General features: G+C 38.1%; 1 protein-coding gene across 3 annotated transcripts; it reads left to right on the top strand.

Moving 5' to 3' along the window:
- Window positions 1–2,194: 2,194 nt before the first annotated feature.
- On the top strand, window positions 2,195–14,980 carry LOC310638342 (protein zyg-11 homolog B-like). 3 transcript variants are annotated; one of them, XM_083359345.1, is made up of 14 exons: window positions 2,195–2,411; window positions 4,836–5,001; window positions 6,328–7,082; window positions 7,811–7,951; window positions 8,123–8,299; window positions 8,931–8,995; window positions 10,535–10,634; window positions 10,712–10,765; window positions 10,873–11,034; window positions 11,123–11,170; window positions 11,865–12,062; window positions 12,144–12,205; window positions 13,148–13,245; window positions 14,094–14,980. In XM_083359345.1, the coding sequence occupies exons 1-14, from the start codon at window positions 2,343–2,345 to the stop codon at window positions 14,285–14,287; spliced, it is 2,289 nt and encodes a 762-aa protein (XP_083215471.1). In that variant the 5' UTR covers window positions 2,195–2,342; the 3' UTR covers window positions 14,288–14,980. The 3 variants fall into 3 exon arrangements, with proteins under 3 accessions (XP_083215471.1, XP_083215473.1, XP_083215472.1); XM_083359347.1 differs by having other exon boundaries at window positions 6,328–7,023; window positions 7,818–7,951; XM_083359346.1 differs by lacking the exon at window positions 10,712–10,765.
- Window positions 14,981–15,303: the final 323 nt, after the last annotated feature.

A 15,303-nucleotide genomic window follows, 5' to 3' on the forward strand; every position in this document is an offset into this window, starting at 1 on the left:
TTCAGTTATTTGGGAGAAAGCCCCACAGAATAAAAGAAATCTAACTTCTGAGATAGGTTTATGTGTGTATATGTGCAAATTATTGAACATTATAGCTCTGATCCTGATTTGATTTTTTTTGATAAATGACATAAAAAACAAAGAATGCTTTCCAACAAGTCTTTAATTGTATAATTTGCCCTGTCTGAAATGTGGGTCCAGATGGTTTTTCCATTCATAAACCTCCTATGTACCCCATATTTCTGGGATAAAAAAACTCTTTAAAAGAAAAAAACCTAACTACACAATATATTTATATTAAATCTCATTTCTTTCATTGATTTTAATCTCAAATATGGTGTGCAGTAGCCTGTTTACTAGCTATATTTCTGAAAACCCATGTAATTGAATGATTTTCCAGGATTAAGCTTTATTTTTTTAAAGTCATTCATTTATCTTTACCCAAACACAACACTTTGAACTACTAAAAATACTCACCTTGAAATCTTATATAAAGTTATTTAGCAGTAGCACCTAACTAATCTTGGTTGTTCTTGAAAAGTTAACGGGATCATGCATAGCTAGTACTCAGATTTGATACCATCAAGAAATCCTAGATTTGTAGTCTAGATTAAGAATGTTTTAAAAAATCTATGGAGTGATAAAGTTAAACCCCTTTCATATTGTTGCCAAGAAAACAAGCTGGTCATGTCCATGGAGTCACCAGAAAGTGATTTTGACCCTAGAGATCTTACCTTAGCATTTCTGAAATATATTACCACTATATAGCAATGATTATCATAGGGCTCCAAGAATTTGGATAGAATGGGGACAAGATTTTGAAAGAGTTCATAGTGAGTGTCTTCTGAAATTCAAACCACTGCTAAGTATTGTCAGGTACGGTAATTTAATTTTCATCATCATCCCATGTTCAAAATGATATTCACAGACTCACTGAAGGAAAATAAAAATGGCTGAGTGGAGCCATTTTAATTAGAATTTTAAAAGCAAATGGTATAGTGATAATCTTTTGTGTCTCAACATGTTTACTGATTTTTTTAAAAAAAAACACCTGATTTATTTCCTTTTAAGTATTCAAGCTACATCTGAACTTGAAGGAATGTCAAAATGATATATCATGTTCACACTTTTCTAAATGCAACATCAAATTCCTAGTTTAGGCCGTAAATATTATGTCATAAATAGATATGATAGTATACAACAGGATTCCTAAATTGGCATGTTCAGGAATGTGCTAGAAGAAACTGAAGTGATAAAACCGTTTCAATTTCACTTAATTTTAAATTGGTCATCACAGAAATTTGGATTAAGCAACACAGCTTCCCAGTTTCAATATGTGTAAAAAATGAAACCATTATTTTTTTTTTACAGAAAATGCATATATTCCTTGGCACAAAACACTGAACCACAAAGTAGCCAGCCACATCTTAATGTAATCTAGCCCTGTAGGGACTTCAAGTTTCAGGGAATTGTGCACACCTGGAAAACTAGTTTTTCTCAAACTAGTACAGGGGTAGGCAACCTTGGCTCTTTTATGACTCGTGAAAGAGCCATGGTTGCCTAACCCTGAACTAGTAGAACCTCTTCTTCAAGTTTGGCTTGCCCTCCTGGTGATCTTTGGAAATGTCCAATTACCTGATAATAAAATGGAAGTGTGTTGGCATTACCTCCCTCTAATATGTTTTTCAACTTCCTAGTCTAGTTTTATAGTTTGGAACTTCCTGGTGCCCCCCCCCCCATATAATCTGGATTAACTACAATTTGTTGCAAACTCAATTCTTGAAGACTTTACAACAGACACCTCCATTCAGTTTTCTTGCCTTATTCAGCAAGACTTGTTCTATCCTAGATCCTGGTATTTCTGATAATCTCTCATTTAGGTCTAAACTAGGACTAACTCTGCTTTATTCCCTAAAGCCAGACAACTATTCGCTACGTCCGAATAACCTATTAAAACCGTTCCTGCATCTTAAAAAAAAACCCACCCGAAGTAATTCTAACCAAGATATCTATTTCCTCTCAGCCTAAACCCACTTTAGCAATACAACACAAAAGCATATATAACACCACACACAACACTTTCAACAACAACAACAACAAAAATCGGCTTTCTGTAGGACCCATCTCGTTCATCCATTGCTCGGCACTCGATTCCGCTCACTGGTCAGCGAGACATCCTTTCCATCGCCTACTACGTACACCGAAAAGACGTCCGCGCCTTTAGTTTTGGCGGCTAAAGATTGTTCTTCTCAGGCCGCTTCCGGTGGTGGTGGTGGTGGTGGTAGTTTTTTTTTTTCTTCCCCGCTTTCCGGCTTGGGGGAAGTGGATGCCGCTTCTTTGCAATGGTGCGCTTCCTGCAGCTCCGCCAACGAGCCCCGCTCATCATTTGTGGAAATTGTCCGGCTGTGCAGGTGAACGGAGCGGGAGGCGGTTCTGGAGTCCGAGCGAGAAGCGAGAGGGAGAGGATAAGAGAGAGCGTGTTTAGAAAAAGCCAGAGAAGCCAAGAAGGGCGGCTGTCGAGGGGCGAAGTTGCTCCGAGGACGAATGAATCTCTTCCTCGGAGCAGGAGATGCCCGGCAATCGGTTGCCGGGCAGAGTAGCGGCGGGCAGGGGGCTCAGATCTTTTAACATATAGGCTTGACGTTTTTCTTTATAAAATTCTTTATAGAATTGCCTGGAGGCAAGAAGCGTTTTAGGACGTTCCCTTTGCTCAGCTTTGTTTACCGGTGGCATTGCAGCAATGTAGGGCTTGAGTCATAATGTCTAAGGGCAGGGGTCTTCAAACTTGGCCCTTTTATGACTTCTGGACTTCAAGTCCCAGAATTCCTCAGCCAGGCACACTGGCAGAGGACTTCTGGGAGTTGAAGTCCACAAGTCATAAAAGGGCCAAGTTGGAAGACCCCTGGTCTAAGGTGTAGTCTTCAGGTTTGAAGGGAAAGAAGCTACCTAAAGGCAGCAATCGTAAGAAGATTCTGCTTTTGCTTCCTGCTTTTTGCTGGCAACATTGGGTTAAGATCTGAATCAATAGCACCTTACTACTTCTGTATTAATAATAATGTACTAAACTTGTATGCTGCCGGTCACTGAGCAACTCAAGAGCCTTGGTGGAGCAGTGGGCTAATGCCTCCTTAAGTAACACCAGCTGCCTGCAATTAGTGCAGGTTCGCGTCCCACCAGGCTCAAGGTTGACTCAGCCTTCCATCCTCCCGAGGTAGGTAAAATGAGGACCCCAGATTGTTGGGGGCAATAAGCTGACTTTGTAATAAAGCCGCTTGCCCCCCCCCCCCGAAAGCCCTAATAAGCAGGCATATACATAGAATGAAGGCTATTGCTAAGCACATTGGTTTGTGCTTAGATTGTAAGCCGCCCTGAGTCTTCGGAGAAGGGTGGGATATAAATGGGATTAAAATAAAAAATAAATAAATAAAAAACTCTGGGTGGCTCACAATAATCAATCAAAATTCAATAAAACATAAAAGATAAAAGTTGTCAAGGACGAGGAAGCAAGAGCCTCTGCCTTGCCAAAGGCCTGGGAGAAGAGCCAGGTCTTCAAAGCCAGGTGATTTTTAAGGGCAGCCCCATGTACAGAGTATTGCAGCAGTCAAGTCACAAGGTGACTAGGGCCTCTTGATGTAGGAACAGGTGCAACTGAGGTGCAACTGAGGCACAAAACAGAGTTTGGCAAAGGCCTTTATCCAGGATTGTCCAGGATTGTGACTTCAGGAAAAGCCCCAGGTTGCATAACAACCTTGAAGGGGGGAGGTCAAAGATGGAATATCTGCAGATCCAGGCAATTCAAACACCCAACAGCCACTCAGTCTTGAGTGGTCTAAAAGTTGCCTTTAAATGGGCTGTGGTTCAGTGAGGATCTTCTTTAAACATAAACATAAATAATGTTTATAGCGGTGATAAGAGCATTTTACATTGTTTAGCTTTTGGCAACACAAATTAAGTGAAACTAAAGCTTTTGGGGCTTGAACTGTACAAGAGACTCAATTGAGTCCTCTGTTGACAATTTAAAACTTCTGCCTGAAAGATATGCAGAAAAGACAATGAACTAACACATCATTTTGTTGCCCAAAACACAGCTCTTCCAGATGGTATTTGAGTCATGATACTATACTGATTTGGTTATACTTTGGAACAGTTAGTTTATCTTTATTAGTTTTCACTAGCTTTTTAAACTCACAGAATCTTCAGATTCTACTAATATTTCATATAAGCTCTTTTAGCAGAGATATTTGAATTTCTAACCACAGCTGGGCAGCTTACAAATATAATGAATAAATGAACAATAAACTGGGTCAAGAGACACTATATCAGATACACTGATATAAAGACAAACAAATTACAAGTAGTCCTTGCTTACCAATGGAAATTGGGACAAGGAACTTTGTCAATAAGTGATGCAATCATAAAGTGTGATGACATATGATTGTACCAACTTAATGATGGTAGTTCCAATAGTCCCAACTGCCAACAATAAGCAAAACCTGCATGGTCACATGGTATTGTGCAGTCATGTGACCTGCCAGCTTCCCATTGACCTTGTTTGTCAGAAGCTGGCAGTAAAAGTTCCAATGGATACAACTGCAAGGTCAATTCCTAAGTCCTCCTTCAGTGCTGACAATAACTTTAAGCAGTTGCTGAATGAGTAGTCATTAAACAAAGACTACCTGTGGGCATATGCTCCTGTTGAAGCTGGATAGTTCATATCTATATTATGTCTATTTGGAGATCTTGCCTTAGAGTAATATAAACACAACTTGGCAGCGTAATTGATCCTTGGAACATTATTTTCTGGTTGATATCACGATGTATTTTATGTATGGCAGGCAGAAGCTTCTCCGTATTCTTTAGTTGACATCTGCTTGAATGTCTTGGTTGCTGATCTGGCAAAATTCTGTACAGAAAGGCCAGACGGGTCACTGTGCTTGAAAGAATCCGAAAGGCTTCCACAAGAAGTAGCTGATCGATTGCTGCAAATAATGGCCTATCAAGGTAAGAAATTTCTGGGCTAGAAGAGACAGAATGTTAATTAAGCAGGGTTGTGAATATGGGATTGCCCATAAATTAGAATTCTTAATTCTGTTTATTTCATATTTTGGGGCTCTGAAGGATTTAGGAAAATAGTCTATGATTCAGCAGCGCATATAGTTATTATGCATTGCTTAATGGCAATCCAGTGTCAATTTTCATCATAAACGTGAGGATTACTTGAGGTTAGCTTGCAGTACTTTTAAAATACAGGTATCTTTTATTAATAGAGTTTTACTCCCTGGCAGTTTTTAGCTAACCTTGGCTCATTTTGGAAACTGAATATGATTGGTTGTGGTTAGTGCTTGGATAGGTAGCCACTTGGGAATATCAGTGCTGTTGGCTAACCTGTGAAGTTGCAAAAAACATTCTGGAAGAAGGCAAGTAGTGAACTACTTTTGTAGTGCTGCCAAGGAAGTGACATATATGCATTATCAGGAGTCAAGTTTAAATTGATGGTGCTTATAAACACTATGTGCTTAGCGCTCAGAGCATTGTTAGAGACCCCACACACCCACTTTACGGCCTGTTTCTGTCACTCCCCTCTGGGGGGAGGTTTCAGAGTATTTCTAGCAGGACTACCCAATTCTGTAACACCTTTGTTCCCTATGCCATCCGTCTGGTAAACTTGCAAGATTCATTTTTCTCACCATGCACGTGTATACATAATCCAAACTAGACTGTGTTGTTTCTCTGTGTAATATAATATATGTGGGGTTAGGACGCTGAGTTTGTCGATCAGAAGGTCGGAAGGTCGGCAGTTTGGCAGGTCGAATCCCAAGTGCCGCGTAGCAGAGTGAGCGCCTGTTACTCATCCCAGCTTCTGCCAACCTAGCAGTTCGAAAGCACGTGAAAATGCAAGTAGAAAAATAGGGACCACTACGGTGGGAAGGTAACAGCGTTCCGCGCGCCTTTGGCGTCTAGTCATGCCGGCCACATGACCACGGAGACGTCCTCGGACAAGCGCTGGCTCTTCGGCTTTGAAACGGAGATGAGCACCGCCCCTTAGAGTTGGAAACGACTAGCACGCATGTACGGGGCAACCTTTACCTTTACCTTATATGTATAATTCTGTACTTATTTATTTTTGTCGTATTTTGACCCTTCGAGGGCTGTATGCAATGAAATTTCATTTTAATGTATGCTGAGTAAGTGTATATTCAAAGTGACATAAAGTTATTATTCTAACTTGTGGACACTTTTATTGTTAATATTCAAATAGGGAACAGTTGGGCTGATTTCAGAACTTTATTTGGTCTGATGCATATCCTTTTTTCCCTTTACCGCCAGAGTTGTTAAATGATGGTACAGTGGGCATTTTCCAAGGAAACCAAATTCGTTTGAAGCAAGCTTGTATCCGCAAAGCGAAAATCTCAGCCCAATCCTTCAAGAAAGCCTTCTGCCATCATAAGCTAGTACACCTTGATGCGGCAGGAATGAATGAAACTGTTACCATTGCGGATGTTGTGAGTGGATTGGGAAGCAGTAAATGGATCCAGAACAACCTCCAGTGTCTTGTCTTGGACTCATTAATTCTTTTTCCTACAAATTCATATGAAAAATGCTTTAGTCAATTCCCCAGTCTTCGTTCTTTGAGTGTTACAAATGTGTTGTTCAGGGATGAACATCTAGCAGACGTTTGTACCCTACCAAGATTAGAAAACTTGGATATATCCAACACTGCCATCACAAACATATCAGCACTCCTTGCCTGCAGGAATCGTCTGAAATCTCTAACTATGTACAGTTTGAAATGTTTGAAAATGCCTACCACAAAATTCCTAGATATAATAAGAGGACTAAAATATCTGGTTCATCTTGATATCTCAGAGGATCAGCATTCTGGATCCGAGATTGCCTTTTGTTTGCTAAGGCAAAAAGACATTCTGCCTAATCTCGTATCACTGGACATTTCAGGGAACAAATCTATTACTGATGAAGCCGTAGAAGCGTTTGTCAGACAGCGGCCGAAAATGCAATTTATAGGTTTGTTAGGTACAGAAGCTGGATTCACAGAGTTCCTTTCAGGACAGGGAAGCATGAAGGTTGGGACCACTAACATGCACTGCAGCTAGAGTGATAATTGATAATCCAGAAGACTTTATTATTTGAAAACCTTAGTTCTAGTTAATTTATTTGTAGCATAGAGCTAATAACATTGATATTAGTCAAGTTTCTTTCTTGAAGATGATTATATTATTTTTTTTAAAAAGTTTAAAGAAAATAACCAAATAACTAATAGCCTTCTTGTACTTATACAAAAGATGTATGAATTTTGCCTGTTCTCAAACCAACAGATAAGCCTGTTGCTAGCTGAAAAATTATTTTCCTCCTTCAACTGAAAAAAAGATCTGATTCAATATTAACAAAACCTGAAGGTTGATTTTAAGGTCATTATACAAACGCTGGGCAAATCCCTGAACTTCCTCCAAAAATGTAACAGGCTGATCTAGGTTCACTTTTAATACAAGTAGTAGCTAAGTAAGCCATACATTTGGTGGGAAAGTAATATACTGTATATCTCATAACTTGTACATCAGTTTTTGTCTAAAGTCTGTTCCTTGATCAGCCTTGCTGATTAACTCATAACTCAGTACAGCTTGTTTTCAACCTAGTGTGGAAGGGAGAAAAATGACAAAAGTGATTTTGTGGCTCAAAGTATTATTTAGGATTGGGTGTTTGCCGTCAACTTTATTGTTGCAAGACTCATGTTAACTACTAAATTTATTATGATCAGTTATACTAAAGGAATGAAATCTTCATATGTTGAAAGGTATCAGGGGGAGAAAACGAAATGCAGATTTTAGAAGCTCTGAAACGCTACAATGAAAGGCCAGCATTTGTGAAGGAGGCCTTCTTTCATCTTTTTACACAAACTTGTTTTATGAAAATTACAAAGCCTGAAATTTTAAAGGTAAGGTAATTTGAAAGACATAATTGCTTGCCAAATGTTGAAGTTTGACCATATTCAATAAATATCATCATTTAAAATGTAAAGATACAAATGGGCTTATGTCCTTCAATTTATTTTCTTACCAAACTAATGTATTAAAAGTTCTCATTACTGTATCTTTTCATCTTGTAGCTTGTGATTATTGGGATGAGGAATCACCCTTTGGATTTGGCAGTACAGTTGACAGCTAGTGCCTGTGTCCTTAATTTAACTAGGCAAGGCCTAGCAGCAGGCGTGCCTGTTCGTCTGCTCTCCAGTGTGATTCAGCTGCTCCTTAAAGCCATGGAAACTTTTCCTGAACAACGGCAGGTAAGGATATAGAGCAGGGATCTTCAAACGTGGCTCTTTTATGACTTGTGGACTTCAACTCCCAGAATTCCTCAGCCAGCGTGCCTGGCTGAGGAATTCTAGGAGTTGAAGTCCACAAGTTATAAAAGGGCCAAGTTTGAAGACCCCTGATATAGAGTAAGATACCCTGTAAAACACGCACACAAATTGCCACAAATCACTCTTCCTACGTTCTTGGAGCAGCTGATTTTGAATTCCTTTGCTGAGGAAACAACAGGCCTCTGGAGGTCCTATTTCGTTGCCAGAGACAGTGGAAATAGACTGGTTTTTTTCCACTTACATTGATCTCTTCTTGCACTGGGAGAAAAATGCAAAGCCTTTGCTTGTGCTTTTCATTCATCGGTATATGCTGCATAGGATTCTGTGGCCTACCCACTGCTTCTGCAGAGCTGGATTTGTAAAAGTTGTTTGATGCACCATTCAAAAGCATTAATTTATTTTTATTTACTAACAATTCCCTTTCCTTTAAGATTCAAAGGACTAAAAGCATACACTTCTGAATTGACCATTTTATGAACAACTAATAATTCAAGTTCTGAACATCACATTTCCATAATATTGAACTCTTTTTTTTCTTCTTCTTTCCACACAGCTCCAGAAGAATTGCCTTCTTTCATTATCTAGTGTCAGAATCCTCCAAGATGTTCCATTTAATAGGCGAGTGACATTCTGTTTGAATGTTTCACAGTACAAATGGTCAACTGAAAGTGAAGCCTTAATCTGGATGAAAGAGGTTTTCCCTTTTTATGCCGTAACATTAAGCTATCTTCTTACACACTGTATATCCCATTACTAAATTAAAATTCAGATCTCTACTTTTTCAAGCATGTATATTCTTTATTAATCTCTCTTCCTAATGAAAAGACTGACAATCTGTTCTCATGCTAATTCCATTTCAATTTAAATTCAATTCATATGTGATTATGGGACGCGGTGGCTCAGTGGGTTAGGACACTGAGCTTGTCGATCAGAAGGTCGGCAGTTTGGCGGGTCGAATCCCGAGTGCCGCGTAGCAGAGTGAGTGCCTGTTACTCGTCCCAGCTTCTGCCAACCTAGCAGTTCAAAAGCACGTAAAAATGCAAATAGAAAAATAGGGACCATTACGGTGGGAAGGTAACAGCGTTCCGTGCGCCTTTGGCGTCTAGTCATGCCGGCCACATGACCACGGAGACATCCTCAGACAAGCGCTGGCTCTTTGGCTTTGAAACGGAGATGAGCACCGGCCCCTAGAGTCGGAAACGACTAGCACGCATGTGCGGGGGAACCTTTACCTTTACATATGTGATGCCAATAAACTAAAACCATGTTTTGTGGGATTTTGTGTGACATCTCACCAAAATTTGGCCCTCTGAATATGTATCATAGGAATACTAAGAATCTGGACTAAGTGGTTGGCATATTTATGAGGCCTAATTTCCACATGTGTGGAGTGCCACACAGAAAAGCAATTTATACATGCCTAGAATTGCATTTATAATCAAATCTCCTGTCTTAGTCTATAGATGGCAGATTGAAACAAATATTGTGCCAGTAATGCATTGTTCATGTATCTTTTCTATAATTATTCATTCTAGACAAATGTTTAGAAGTCCCTTAACATAGTGGAACTGTTGTTCAGGGGTTAAATTTTGTATGCATGCATTCTAATTGTTGGCATCTATAAATAGTAAAACTTCTGTGCATCAGATCATTAATTTAATTTGTTCTGAAAAAAATAATTCTGTGCAAAAGGCTACAAAATTGTTAGATTGATTTACAAGTGTTCAGTTTGCTGATTGAGTCCAAATCAACTACCTGATTCAGGGATTAGATAATTGCTTTCAACTGAACCTCTAAAGTTAATTCTTAGCAGAGCATATTAGATAAGAAAACATTGCTAACTATGCCTAAGAGAAAAAAGTAAAGCCTATTTTGAACCTAATTCAGCTCAATTTAAAATACAAATACCTACCAGGACTAGGGATTATGCATATCATATTCCTGAGTTATACATAATTTTTAGAAAATGTAGTTTTTCTCTTATTTATTTATTTAGCATTTTATTAACTAGATTTATAAGACACCTCACCTCAAACAACTATAACAAAAGAGTTTTACACTTCTAAATAGAATAGAAAATAGATTTTGTCTGTAGAGAAATAGTTGTTTAACAACTGTGGGATGTGATGAAAAAATGAAATGTTTTTTAAATTGTAGGTTTGTGGCTGCCAAATTTTTTGTTCAGTGGCTTTGTAATCAGGAAAATGAACATATAGAAAGAATTGCGGTTAATGTAATCTCTATCCTGGCACTTAAGGTATGTGGCTTTACTTTTAATCCAGTATTTTCATTAGGTCACCGGCGTATTCCTTTAAAATCCTGGTTTGTTTTTAGCTTTCAGATGAGCAAGCAGCACAACTTTCTGCAGAACTCTACATTGTTGTTGGGGTGAGTCCTCTCTGTGTCCCCTTTATAATAGTTAAGGGGACAAGGGATTTGTACTTTTCTGTACTTTTATATCGTTCTATTTGTAGTGCTATCCTTTTCCTTTATAGAAACTGCTTGAAATAATTGAACAAAAAACGAATCAGACTGAATTAGATACAACTTTCCATTTTACACTTCGTGCACTTTGGAATCTCACAGATGAAGCTCCAACTGTGTGTGCCCACTTTGTGAACAACAAAGGACTGGAACTTTTCTTGGACGTTTTAGAGGTAAACAGGGTAGTCGTTGCTCTGGTAGAAGACTATATAAGATGACAGAGCACAACATACATTTAGTTATTAATTTTTTTCTTTGCAGATTTTTTCTTCTGATTCATCTATACAACACAAAGCTCTTGGCCTGCTGGTAAGATCAAAATCAGGTGTGGCATACAAAAATAATTTCATGAAATTAGCATGACTTTTATTTTTTTAAGGTGTAAATAGATCTTTTTATGAGTATTCTTCCTTGCCTTCTCTGCTCCAGCCATGACAAAAAGTTAGGGATGCCAACTGAAAAAAAATCCCCCCAAAAAGTTTCCCTAAGGTTTTCCTTCATTTGCCCTCCAGAGTTCACAAAGCTTTACTTTAATTCAGGACAGCCATATAACTTGCAGTACTCAAACCCTCCTGAAATTAACCAGTCAAAACATGGCAGTTTTGAGCAATGCAAGTTTTAGGAGCAAAATATGCTAAAATAAAAGAGTAGAATGGATGTATTAAGCTTTTGCAAAATCTACTTCCGCCTTTAATCCTCATCCCCATCAAGGTAAAATGCACAGTCCTCATGTAGCGACTGCCTCATACAGCAACCATTTGCAGTTGCAGCAGTGATGAAAAAGTGACTTTGTACCCAATCCTCACATCTATGATCTTTGCAAGTCTAAAAATTAATGAAAGCTAAAGTAGGATCATTAAGCACAGTCAGGATTTTGTTTAGTGACCACTTCACTTAATGACTGAGTTGGGGGTCACTAAACAAGGACTATCTACATAGGTAAGTATCGGTTCCTTAAAGTCTTGTTTTCAAAGTTGTGTGCTTTTTTCCCTATCCTAATAAGAACAACGTGGCTGAGGTGAGAGAGCTGCATCCCAGGCTAATGCAGAAGGACTTCGTGGATCATGTCAGTGAACTTCTGAATAGTGCTGAGATAGAAGTCAGCTATTTTGCAGCTGGGATCACGGCCAATTTGCTATCCAGAGGTGAACAAGCCTGGACATTGAGTCAAAACCTGAGAAGATCCCTTATTGAAAAGCTGGTATAGTGCATTCAGTACTATAACTCTCTTGAACATTTTCAAGGTTGACCGAAGTATTTAAACTTGTATTCTCTGTTACAGCATTCAACCCTTTTGAAGTGGCCAACACCAGAATGCAAGATGGTAGCATTGCTAGCCTATAGGTATAATGTTTGTTAAAATAAATCTTGAACAATTCTGTACTTACTGCTTGCATCTCTGTATGCTGCCTGCTCATGTGCCAGTGGATCCCTTTCCTGGCATAGGCAAGCTTCCCACCCCACATGATTTTTAAAATAATCTGTTAATGAAACATAATTAAAACAAGGGAAATCAGATACACTGAGAACAAGATGTAAAACAGAAATCTTTAATTCATATGTCTATTTATTGATCTGACACTTATGAATATCAGATTCCAGAATTTTAACCAGATCTAATTAAAGGTCACATTTGTGTACATTTATAAAGCCAAGGGCAGTCTAAGTGCTGGAGATTATTGCTCATGTTCAACTCATTAGAAATAAGCCTGCAAATTTGAGTGCCCTTAACTCTTTAGTACAAATGTTTCCTCTTTCTCTGCTTTCTGTTCCAACTTTAATGTTAACCAAGATTTCCTCTTAGAAGCTGGTTGGTAAACTCAGGTTAGCATTAATTTGGGTAGTAGCATAATACATACGATTCAGAAATACAACTTGTAAGAAGAGCAGCGGATGTTGATATGAGCCATTTTTTAAAATTCTCTCTCCTTGGGGTCCCTATGGTGCAAAAGAGGAACTGACTTTATTCTTTTTTCCTCCATTAACATTACTACACCGCCTCAGTATTTTATATTCTTCCTATTGCTGATTTAATGGATTAAGCATTTGTACAACTCCAGCCATTAGCTCTACTAATTCAGGATTGTAGTAGCCCAGTCTCCCACTATTAGCATATTGCACTAATAGGTATCTAAGAAATGCAAATGTTGTTGTGGATTCATTGATTTCATGATTTAAGAATTTGCCAGAATACAAGTACCTGATAGCACAAAATCAATTAATAACATATGCTCATGTTTATTTTTTTATAACTGATAAGTTTGCAAAATATTGTTTAATTCTCAGATCCCTAAAACCATTTTACCCGCTGCTTGACTGCTTTGCGTTACCTGGAGTACAGATCTGGGCTGTGTGGGCTATACTGCATGTCTGTTGCAAAACCCGTAGGTATTCTTCAATAAGCATTAAAACTTCCATTTTTTAAAGCTTGATGTTTATTTAACTTTTTAAACTGACGATGGAACTGTCGCACCAATTCACAATTACAATAATGCCAAATTTAACAATCCTGCTACGTGAGTTGTACTAGTTGCCAATCGGCTTCTGGTTGTAATTCAAGGTGCTGATTGTCAAGTACAAATGTACATGGTTTGTTGTTGTTAGCTGCAAAGTCATGTCCAACCCATCGCGAACCCAAGGACAACGTTCCTCCAGGTCCATGGTTTAGAGGTGGTCATTTGGGGAATTGCCTGTCCCATAGTCTTCAGGCATTTTCTGCACTCCAATAGGCTCAGCTTGCTTAAAATACTATCAATCTCTTCTGTCACTGCATATACTTTTTGGAATGGCATTATCTGGAGATCTAAACCTTGGATCAGGAAGTTTTTGGAGAGCTCCTTTTAATTGAGGAAGTTAAAAAGCCCACCCCATAGATGGCTTTTTTTCAATAGAATGTTCTTTCTTTGAACTTCGTGAAGCTGCCCAGAATCATTTTGAAGTTGGGCAGCCTACATACAAATGAAAAATAATAAAGAGTTCTTATGAGCAAGAAGAAGTAGGGGAAGAAGTATATGAACCTGACAGATATTTCCAAATCACTGAAATGTATTTGCCTTATGTCTGAATCTTGAGTGGAATTGTAAATCAGCATGATTTGCAGTTTTAGTGATACTGAAGACAAAGTTGATTCTGTTGCAGCATACTATGTTTTTGACAAAACCTCTAACACTCATATTTTAACAATGTCCCATTTATGTTGAAGATGCTAATTAGTGGTCTTATTTCTTCTTAGCTGCCAAATACTGTGCAATGTTAATAGAAGAGAATGGATTACAGCATTTATATAATATCAAAGAAAATGACCAGAGTGATCCTGATGTCCGGTATCTAATAACCGAAGTATTAAGTTATGTGGAAACTCATATAAAGTATTATGGGAAGCCTAAACATCTAAAAGACCTACAAGCCATTCAACTTGATAAATGAAGTCATATCTTTACCTCTGCCATATAGTGTTGATGGCTGTTCTGGTGATCCGTTTCACAATTTTTGTTTTTATCAAGATGGCCCTTGTATCTTTTTCAAGTCTTCTATAACTAACTTATGGCTCTTGTATGTTGACAAATAGAGCAAAGACCGACTTTAAAGAAAATTGCTTAGTAGTTTTAACATGCAAGCTTTGAAGAAAGATGCCAGTTTTTATAAAAGTAATTGGGAAGTCCAAGGCTCTGCAAATGGAGGCTTTGAAATAATGTCTTTTCTTACTAGAATCTCTTCGCTTTATTGTCCATTCTCCATAAGTAGTAGAATTGATATTGCTCACTGATTGCTGAGACAAAATAAGAACAGCTTAATGTTTACTGACTTAGGGTAAAAACTTTTTTTAAAATTTGTAAATTGTAGGGGCACGTTCTGGATAAGGAAATGTGGATTTGTTTCTGAGTCTGCAGCAAACAACGGGGTCAGTCACAAGCCACAATGATACACTGATGTGCATGACCAAAGAAGAGATTCTGGCTTTAGTCTATTGTACATATATGTTTGCCATGATGTAATATAAACCACTTTGTTAAACTGCATTTTTTTCTGGGTTTACAAATTATTTTTCTATGAGTGGGAAAAATCTTTCAAGATACTTTTTAGGTTTTATCTAATAAAAGATATTTGTCAATTATGGTATTTCAAACTGACTCCATGTTTCTGTGTTCAAGAAAATTGGTCATAATGCAAAATAAAGCTTTCATAAGGTCAAATTCATTATATGGTAGCTAACCATGTAGAAGTGAGTTTTATTTTTGCTATTATTATTGACACTGGATGTAACATTTACATTCTCCCAAAGTTGGGTGGCTTGGATTAATTGTTGTGAGAAGAAAATAAAGTAGATGCTGAATTTATCTTATGGGAAGCTGCTAGTACTGTTAAAGCAATGTATCTGAGGAAAAATGGGGTAAGGGAAAACGTATGAAGAAAAATCGTTAAACTATCTCATGCACTCTAGA

The sequence above is a fragment of the Vipera ursinii genome (genome assembly GCF_947247035.1).
Source record: "Vipera ursinii genome assembly, chromosome: 3".
NCBI classification, from domain to species: Eukaryota; Metazoa; Chordata; class Lepidosauria; order Squamata; family Viperidae; genus Vipera; species Vipera ursinii.

Bases quoted from the DNA above. Each gene is read 5' to 3' on its own strand.
- LOC310638342 (XM_083359345.1), top strand. From the start codon at position 2,343: ATGGTGCGCTTCCTGCAGCTCCGCCAACGAGCCCCGCTCATCATTTGT. The intron at 5,002-6,327 runs GTAAGAAATTTC...CTTTACCGCCAG, and splicing joins GCAAATAATGGCCTATCAAG to AGTTGTTAAATGATGGTACA. The intron at 12,206-13,147 runs GTATAATGTTTG...TTTAATTCTCAG, and splicing joins GTAGCATTGCTAGCCTATAG to ATCCCTAAAACCATTTTACC.